The sequence below is a fragment of the Arachis duranensis genome, chromosome 3, assembly GCF_000817695.3.
Source record: "Arachis duranensis cultivar V14167 chromosome 3, aradu.V14167.gnm2.J7QH, whole genome shotgun sequence".
In the NCBI taxonomy this organism is placed as follows: Eukaryota; Viridiplantae; Streptophyta; class Magnoliopsida; order Fabales; family Fabaceae; genus Arachis; species Arachis duranensis.
In genome coordinates, this window is record NC_029774.3 from 3,349,188 (window position 1) to 3,358,679 (window position 9,492).

Here is a 9,492-nt window from a genome sequence, read left to right on the forward strand (position 1 = left end):
ATATAATACAAAGATAGAAGATAGAAGATAGAAATTTAGGAAGCTAAAAATGAATCTGGAACCACTTAAACTGATATGATATCATGTTAGAAACCTGAGAAGCTAAGAATAAATTTGAAAACTATCTTGCATATATATTTTTTTAAGAAAAAAGAATAAAACATGCTAAGACTACAAAAATAAAAAAATATGTATTTAAATGTACATACATTTATAGGGATGAATATAAAAAGAGAAAAGATGAAATTAGATTTTAATCAAATTTATATCTATTAAAAAAAATTAGCATTAACATTAAAAGTAATATATAACCTACATAAAAATAAAATATAAGAGAATATGAAAAGTTAAGGTTAAAAGAATTTTATAATAATAAAAATCATATGATATAATACAAAGATAGAAGATAAAAGATAAAAAATTAAGATGTTAAAAATGAATTTGTAGTCACTTAAGCTGACATAACATCATGTTAGAAATCTAAGAAACTAAGAATGAATCTGAAAATTACTTTTTATAATTTTTTAAGAAAAAAAATAAAACACAATAAGACTACAAAAATAAAAGATATGTATTTAAATGTACAAACATTTATTATTTTTTGTTATTTTTAATTATATTTAAAGTAGATTGATTATTCTAACTTTTCTGAAATCTTAAAAGAATTTGAATATTTAATTTTAGTTTCTTGTAACATATGATAATTTCAGTGGTATCTTAAGATTTTTTTTTTCTTGTAATGTGACCTAAAGATTAATGTAGGATATAGTAATTGTACATTAACTTTTTTAAGGTGTAATATTTCAAAAATTTAATGAAAACTTAAGATGAAATTATTACATTGATTTACATTGAATTTTATTCCTTGTAACATTCCATAATTTTAATGGAAGATTTCATGATGATTTTTATAATTTTTTTTGTTTTTTTATTGTAGTTAAAAAAAATAAAAATATAAGAATGAATCTAGAACTACTAAATTCTATATAGCGTAATGATAAAAATTAAGAATGTCAAAAATGCAACTAGAGATTATTTTATATTCTGCTTTAATATATTACTAATAGATTGGTTAAACTGCTTTGGATTTAAATTAAAAATGGAGTAAAGTAGGGATTGGATCTAGCGAGAGAAATTCACAAAAAAAAAAGGAGAGATATATTTGCCTCACTCCTATCTTGTGTTATGCCATGTACATTTCACTTGCTCTTTGCATCCCACGTCAATAAAAAATAAATTATTGAAAAGTTTTTAAATATATTGGTATATTGATATTAAGTGAATTTTAATCATTGATCTTATATATATTATATATATTTTTTATAATTAAGATCACTGATTAAAAATTACTAAAATACTAATATATTAATACATTTAAATTTTTTTCTAAACTATTATGTATTTATTTATATTTAATATTTAATTCAAAATTATTTAATATTATTAGGAATGTAGAATGATGAGGAAATGTTGAAAATGATGATTTTGACTATAAAGATGGTGAACTCTAGATTAATAGGAGAGAAGAAGGTGTGAAAAAGATGATAACAAGAATGATAAGGGTAGAATAAGTATTTTGAATTATTTTTAACGGAATTAACTAAAATTTAAGATTTACATACTTTTGTTAAAAAAAAAATTCATCTGTTATTGATATAACATTAATTTCATATTTTTATAGGTAGTTTCTAAACATTAGTAAGTAGAAATGGTTAGTTTTAGAAAAAATATAACTATGATAAATGATTAGTTTCTTATCACTAAAATAATGATGTAAATATTTGTTCTTTTAAAATTAAAATTAAATAAACATACCTAATTTTTTAGAAAATCATGTTAGACCATCAACCCATATCATCATATATTCCAAATCTTGGAAATTAACCTATATATGTCTTGTAATATTCAATTTTGTAATTTGTATGACTAATCCTATGCAAGAATAAAGGAAGAAGAGAAAACAAAAAGGGAAGTAAAGAAAGCTAAGAAAGCATCAAAGCAAGAGAATCTATAATGTTAGAAGCTAACCACATTAATAATTAGCAACAGTATCTACTGTTGCAAACTCCTCATCTTTAGACATACCTGTGGAGAGTGGAGACTTGTATCATATTGTCCCAAAGATACATATTTATTTATTTGATATGTACACACAAATCAGACAAAAGCTTAAAGCTTATTGTACAATGTTCCCAACACATGGAGGGTTTGGTGATGATTAGGGTAAAGTTGTACCTGTTCTTAATGTGATGCCAGTCATAATAGTACTACACTACTAGATATTTTTCTTCTGATGTACAATATGGAAAATTTAAAACGGACGTTACCCTAAGTTTTACAAAGGGAGACTAATAAATAATTACATTTTATGCATAAAAAAATCGTATTAAATTAATTATTTGTATAAAAGACATTTTAAAATATAGGATATATATTAAAAATGAATAAAAATAATATGTATTTATATATAAATACATAATAATTAATTTAGTGATTTGTATATAAATTTTTTTTTTATTTTTATATTCATGTTTAATATGATATATAAAATTAGAATTATAATAATTTCACTTGCCACTTTCATGGAATCGAGAAAAAAAAAATAAACTAAGAATCTTGTAGGAAGTCAATGGACTATTTGTACAATATGTACAATGAGCTATTGAGTTACAAAATAAAGATCATTCATATTATCTAAAATAACCATCTTAGTACTAGGGATAATAAACATCTTAAATTATGAAACCACTCATCCCAAAAGATCTAAAGTTTTAATACCATATCATAATACCACTCATCCCAAAAATTTCATCTGAGAAAAAATGTAACACTAATAGTTATATCTATAATACTCCTTAAACTTCTTGTACATATTGTACAAATATTTCATTGGCTCATTGTATTTTCTCTTAAACTAAATTGTTCTCAAATCCTAAATCATATCATATCATTTATCATATATCATATCCTATCCTATTATATATAAAAGAAAGGATTACATTATCATCCAATTAAAAATTTATGACTTTGTAAAATTGAAATCAAATTTAGAATTACAACTAACCGTCTAACCCACTTGCTCAACGTTTTTTCAGTTCAATTCTCAACCTACTCTATTACTCAGCTTATAAATTTTCACGTTTTCCTCTTTCTTCTTTCCTCTTTCCGTTTCCGTTTACACCTTTTTTCTTTCTATTTATTATTCTTATCAAGTCATCATCGTTATTTATTTCTTTTTCTTTTTCTTTTTCTTTCTTCCTATCCGTAAACCTCTTGTTTGGGACAACAACTAATAAAACACCAAAAACCAAAATAAAATTACAAAAAAAAACACATATTCTTATTCTTCTTCGTTGTTCTTCTTTCTTCCAATTCCCAATCCCCAACTCCTTGTGCCCTATTTTTTCCTTTTCCTTCTTTTTCAACATTCTTGCGCCACCGCCTTTCGATCGTTCCTCTTCTCGCCCCCAACTTTCTTCCTTTTAGGGTTCGTTGGTTTGGTGTCTTTTTCTGTGTCCAATTATAAATGGACTCCGAGGAGGATATGCATGACGCCAATGACCTTGAATCCCTTGACGACGATTACTACAGTGGCGGCACCGAGGATGCTGCTTTGAATTACTACAGCGACTACGATGACGATGCCGATGATTACTTCGACGAAGCTGATGATTCCGAAAGGCTCGAGTCTCGCCGCCCTGAGGTGTCTTTTTTTTTTTCCCCATTCCGTTCCCAATTTCAGTTTTCCGATTCTCGAATATTAGTATTAATTATATCGGGGAATGTTGTTTGATGGAATAATTTAAAACAAAAGAAAAAGGGTTTTTCTTTTTTATTTCCACGTGATCGAGATTCATAGCAGTGATCATTTATTGAAACTAGCTGAATTTTAGGTAGCTTGATTATTGTTTTGCGTGATTCGCAGTTATTACCTTTATTCATGAAAAATATAGAAATTGTAATGATGCTACAGTTTTCAGCTAAACCCTAATTTATGGTGACCCTCTGTTTTGTTTCAGCAAAATTTTACCATCTTGAAGGAATCAGATATCCAGCAAAGACAGGAGGAGGACATCACTAGGGTAGCTACAGTTCTTTCAATATCAAGAGTTGATGCCAGCATATTACTTCGCCATTACAATTGGTAAATTCAGTTGTTTTTTTTTTTAGTTTTATATAACCCTGAATTGATTGGCATTTTAACTTGGATTTATTCGCTTACGATCACAATCCATCACGGCATGTTGTGTGTTTGAAAAAATTTATATTTTGTTTATGCTGCATTTCTTTGCTGCTTATTCTATCCTTATGTAAGGCGTGTGCTGGTGTTACAGGAGTGTCAGTAAAGTGCATGATGCATGGTTTGCTGATGAAGATCGAGTCCGCAAAGCAGTTGGCTTGTTGGATAAGCCAATCATTGAGCATGCTGATGCTAGAGAGGTGAGATATGGATTGTTTGGGTTTCACAATTGGTCAATAATTCTGATTGTGTTTTATTTTCTTCTTTCGCTCCAGTTTCATTTGTATTTCATTCTGACCCGTCTTCTTCTCTGGCCAGCTTACTTGCGGCATCTGTTTCGAAAATCATCCACGTGCTAAGATAGAGATGGCTTCTTGTGGTCATCCTTTCTGTCTCTCATGCTGGGAGGGTAAGTCTTGTGTGCTGTATCTTGTTATTTGAAATAATCTGGGTATTATGCTGAAAGCCTGCATTTTGGCTTTGGCTTAGTTTTCTAGATCCATTTTTTTTGTAGCTATAGCGTGGGTAAGTTGCTTTTGATGATCTGTTTCATGACTTTTTTATCTAACCATTTTACTTTAGTATTCCTTGGTTAATTTCTTCTTTTCTCTCTATCTTACACATCTGTTCTATTTGACATGCTAGGATATATCAGCACATCCATCAGTGATGGCCCTGGATGTTTGATGCTGAGATGTCCTGATCCCGCATGTGGTGCTGCTGTTGGGCAAGATATGATTAATCGAGTAGCATCTGATGAAGATAAACAGAAGTATTCTCGCTACCTTCTTAGGTCGTATATTGAAGACAATAAGAAGGTATGTGCTGGATACAGAATTTTGGGTTGTTCATGATAAAAGGAAATATATTTTTTTTGTTATTACTTGCAGTTGAAATCTACATGTCTATAGATTGGCTTTGTATCATTTCATTATGTTTCATAATTCTTTGCATTTTGAATTAATTGTTAGTGACATTTAGAGCTTGTTTGAAAACCATTTAATATGAGAAAACGATTCTATTCCCTTTAAGAAAAGAATTCATTTTTATTAGAAACTCAATTCCATGGTTTGAAATGACTTTAATATATTAATAGAATGGAATTCAATTCTTTAGTTTGGAATAACACTTATTTGAATTAAATTTTCTTCTTTTACAATTTTATCCTTGACAAAGTTATTTTATTAATTGTAAATAGAGATATTTTTGACGTTTGACATATTAAGTTTGAGGGGTGTGAGAATTGATTTGGAAATCAGACCTCTCTTGGTCTAATTTATAAATGAGGAAAAAATGGGAATTGGAATTCTCAAAGGAATTCAAACCATTCATTTTTAAAAGCAAGAAAAAGAATTCAACTCGAGTGAATTCTAGTTTCTAGCATTTCAAACAAGCTCAATGATGTGAATTCCTAAATTCTATACTTGATGGTCAAATAGTTATCATATTTCATGATAACCTTTATATTTTTTCTAAAGCTTTTTTTATTGTTTATATACTTTTAAATGTCTGTGTAAAGTTGTAATAATCTTATTGTGTTGTCTTGCTTTGTTTTGCTAGTCCAAGTGGTGTCCTGCGCCAGGTTGTGAATATGCAGTTACTTTTGATGCGGGTAGCGGAAATTATGATGTCTCTTGCCTCTGTTCATATTGCTTTTGTTGGAATGTAAGTTGTTTGGATTGTTTCTTTTTGTCAAATGTCACAGTATTTCCTATCAAAATGTCTTTTGTTTTGAGGACTTGTGTGTATATGGCTCTCAACAGTGCACTGAGGAGGCTCATCGTCCAGTGGACTGTGGCACTGTCTCAAAGTGGATTTTGAAGAACAGTGCAGAATCTGAAAACATGAACTGGTATAGTTTCTCTCATTTGGATTTCACTTCGAATTTAAATTTCTGTAGGCGGTCAAGTTTGCTACGTATGCTGATTTGGTTGGCCTTTGGAAAAATCTACAGAGTGCTTGAGCTTACTGCTAATTTAATTATCACTTTCAGGATACTTGCCAACTCAAAGCCGTGCCCCAAATGCAAACGACCAATTGAGAAAAATCAAGGGTGCATGCACATGACATGCACACCACCATGTAAATTTGAATTTTGCTGGTATGAGTTTTCTTTTCTTTCTTGTTGCATGATTTGTTTCTTCTTTTTCCATTTGTCATTCTTTTATTAATCTGGATCATGCTTGTCTTTTGTAAAGATGAATAACATAAAGTATCTTATTTTCAAATAATTTGAGTTTATATGAACTTATAAGTTTATTACATTTTATATATATAGGCTATGCCTTGGTGCATGGTCAGACCATGGTGAAAGAACCGGTGGTTTTTATGCTTGCAATCGATATGAAGCAGCTAAACAGGAAGGAGTGGTAAGGGACACGCAAATACTCAACATCTCTTTATTCAACTTTCAGGCTACAATTGGCCCACTATTAGTATATTACCCACCTCTATTTAGAAAATATATTTATGAACTAAATTTTGTTGCTTTTGAAGTATGATGATGCTGAAAGAAGAAGAGAGATGGCAAAGAATTCATTGGAGAGATACACTCATTATTATGAGCGATGGGCCAGCAATCAATCTGTATGCACCACTCCATACTTAATTCTGTTCAGCATCATATATCTTAGAAATGATCTTGCTTTGTTTCTGAATTCTTCCATTGATAATTTAAAGTTGCAATTCTACCATTTTGTAGGCAACTAAGCATAATCCTATTGTTGCATAATGTTTCAGTCTAAATATTCATGCTTTTCTCATTTGCTTCATTTGTTCTTTCTATATTTTAAACTGTGTTCTGCATTCAAGGCAGCATCTATCTAGAATCTTAAATATTCTTTATTTAGAATATGTTGATCTATCTTTTATTGATACACCATGTGCAAAATGCTGCAGTCAAGGCAAAAAGCTCTTGCAGATCTCCACCAGATGCAAACTGTTCATGTAAGTTATTTATACATACGTGCTCATTTACCATCTTGTTTTCCTTATAAATTTTTTATTGTAGTATCTATGTAATGCTTGATGACTGAAAGAGCATTTTATATAATTTTACATTTTTATAAGTATGTTAGCAACATCCTGGAAGATGTAATTGTTGTTTATTTTTCCTTGAAATACACCAGAGAATTTTTTTACTTTTCCCTTGATAGTTTTTGCTTTTTTATGTGGTTCTATAGTAATTATGTTCCTAGGGATCACTTAATTGTTGGCTAATCCTCCCTGTTTTGGCAGATTGAGAGGCTCAGTGACATTCAATGCCAGCCTGAGTCACAGCTAAAGTTCATAACAGAGGCCTGGCTACAGGTATTTTGTTATTATTATTTTTATTTTTTGGGAAGTGGGTGTATTGGATTTTCTCTGTCATGAATAAGATGCTTTGGGCTAATTGTTGATGTGGTTACTCGTCACACTATTTCCTTAAACTCATTTCATGTGTATTTTTTTCCAATGTTAATATGTTTTTACGGTTGTTTAGCCATTTACGAGTTTCTCTGTCTTCAGTCAAAATTGCAAGAAAATTTCAGGTTGGAATAGATGGCTCCCTAATTACATCTCATGTTTGCAGATAGTTGAGTGTAGGCGAGTGCTGAAATGGACATATGCGTATGGGTTCTATTTACCAGAGCACGAGCATGCCAAAAAGCAGTTCTTTGAGTACTTACAAGGTTTTTTTTTGTCAACTTGAATTCAATTAGTAATGAAATGTGTTAAATCGTGTTTCTCCCGTAAATAATACCCTACTGTAATTTTTGTTTTCAGGTGAAGCAGAATCTGGTCTCGAGAGACTTCATCAATGTGCCGAAAAGGAACTACAACCGTTCCTCAATGCCGATGGGCCATCTAAAGAATTCAATGACTTTCGTACAAAACTAGCAGGATTGACTAGGTACATGTAGCCGCCATTATGCATTTGCCTTCTGATATTTTTATTGATACTTTTGTTTTAACTTATGGTCTTGTGCTTTAATTAGTCATTACTTCCTTATCTGTGCCCTTGGAAAATAACAGTAAAGGGAATGTTGGATTGAATATGGAAAACCTGCATTTATATTGATGTAATATTTATGCTACAACCATGTGATATGCTTCAACCAAATGCAATATTATGCACCAATACCTATTCTGTCCCTAGTTTTTTGCTGCCGTTTTCTCCCCCTCATTTACTGCCTCTATATTTTGATGACTGCGTGGTTATATAGTCTAGAAATTTTGTTTTAACATGTCTTTAGTTTTGTTCAGTGGTACGTCGCTGGATTCCAAATTTTGTGGCTTGAAGCTGTTGTTGGATTTGAATGGCACGAGCCTTCATTTGATTTTCTAATCCTTTTATTTTTTTGGCAGTGTGACCAAAAACTACTTCGAGAATTTAGTTAGGGCTTTGGAAAATGGTCTAGCTGATGTGGACACTAATGGGGCAGCCTCCAGCAAAGCGACAACCTCAAAAGGCGCGTCACCAAGCAGCAAGGGGAAAGGTGGAAGAGGAAGGGGAAACTTCCGAATCAGCATGTCCAGCAGAATGACCGATGATAATAGTCATTGGAGCTGCGACCAGTGTACCTACGCAAATGTCAGATCCACCACAGTATGCCAGATATGCAATCAACCACGCCGATGAAAATTTGGTTTCTCCCTTGAACACTTGCCTCCTTCCAAGGCCACAGCACCAAAAGCCAAAATGGGGTAGTTCCTCTTTGCCACACTGCTCCATTTGTGAAGCCATCGAATGGGTTGACCGGATGAAGGAAGTCAGGGACAGGAGGTTGCTCTCTTTGCACTCCTATTTATCAGTAGTACCAAATTTGATGTATATAGTTATTTTACATATCTTAATTTATGCACAAGGTTTCTGCAACAGGCTTGTATAACTGATCAATACCATAACTGAAGCTGGAGATGAACACAAATATGCTTGTTTGTGTCCTGGTTTCTTTCAGTAATCTCTTGGAACCTTTTTATGAGATAGCTCAGCTTTTACCTTGAAAGCATGACAGGACACTGAAAATAAATATTATATACCCCATCATTTTGAATCACTGCACCTTTTTATTTTTCTATTTTAAACTTAGTGGCTGGTTTTACAATTCTGCTAACTTTATCCTAAAAACCTAAGTTTGGAACATTTACATTGGTTATTAATGTTACTTTAGCCGTATTCTTAGCAAGGTTTATTGTCAAGGTTTTTAAATTCAAATTACAAGTGGATAACGAACTAATAATGCAAAGAATCAAACTATAAACATTTTAAT

The 9,492-nt window shown here is 31.1% G+C and overlaps 1 protein-coding gene across 1 annotated transcript; it reads left to right on the plus strand.

The window, feature by feature from the left end:
- The first annotated feature begins 3,286 nt into the window (after positions 1 to 3,286).
- On the plus strand, positions 3,287 to 9,279 carry LOC107476776 (probable E3 ubiquitin-protein ligase ARI7). Its single transcript, XM_016096668.3, has 15 exons — positions 3,287 to 3,703; positions 4,020 to 4,144; positions 4,335 to 4,440; positions 4,559 to 4,649; positions 4,886 to 5,058; positions 5,801 to 5,905; positions 6,004 to 6,092; positions 6,234 to 6,341; positions 6,519 to 6,609; positions 6,737 to 6,826; positions 7,139 to 7,186; positions 7,478 to 7,549; positions 7,812 to 7,911; positions 8,006 to 8,132; positions 8,588 to 9,279. Exons 1-15 carry the CDS (start codon positions 3,527 to 3,529, stop codon positions 8,859 to 8,861), a joined length of 1,776 nt encoding a protein of 591 aa, XP_015952154.1. The 5' UTR covers positions 3,287 to 3,526; the 3' UTR covers positions 8,862 to 9,279.
- The last annotated feature ends 213 nt before the right edge of the window (positions 9,280 to 9,492 follow it).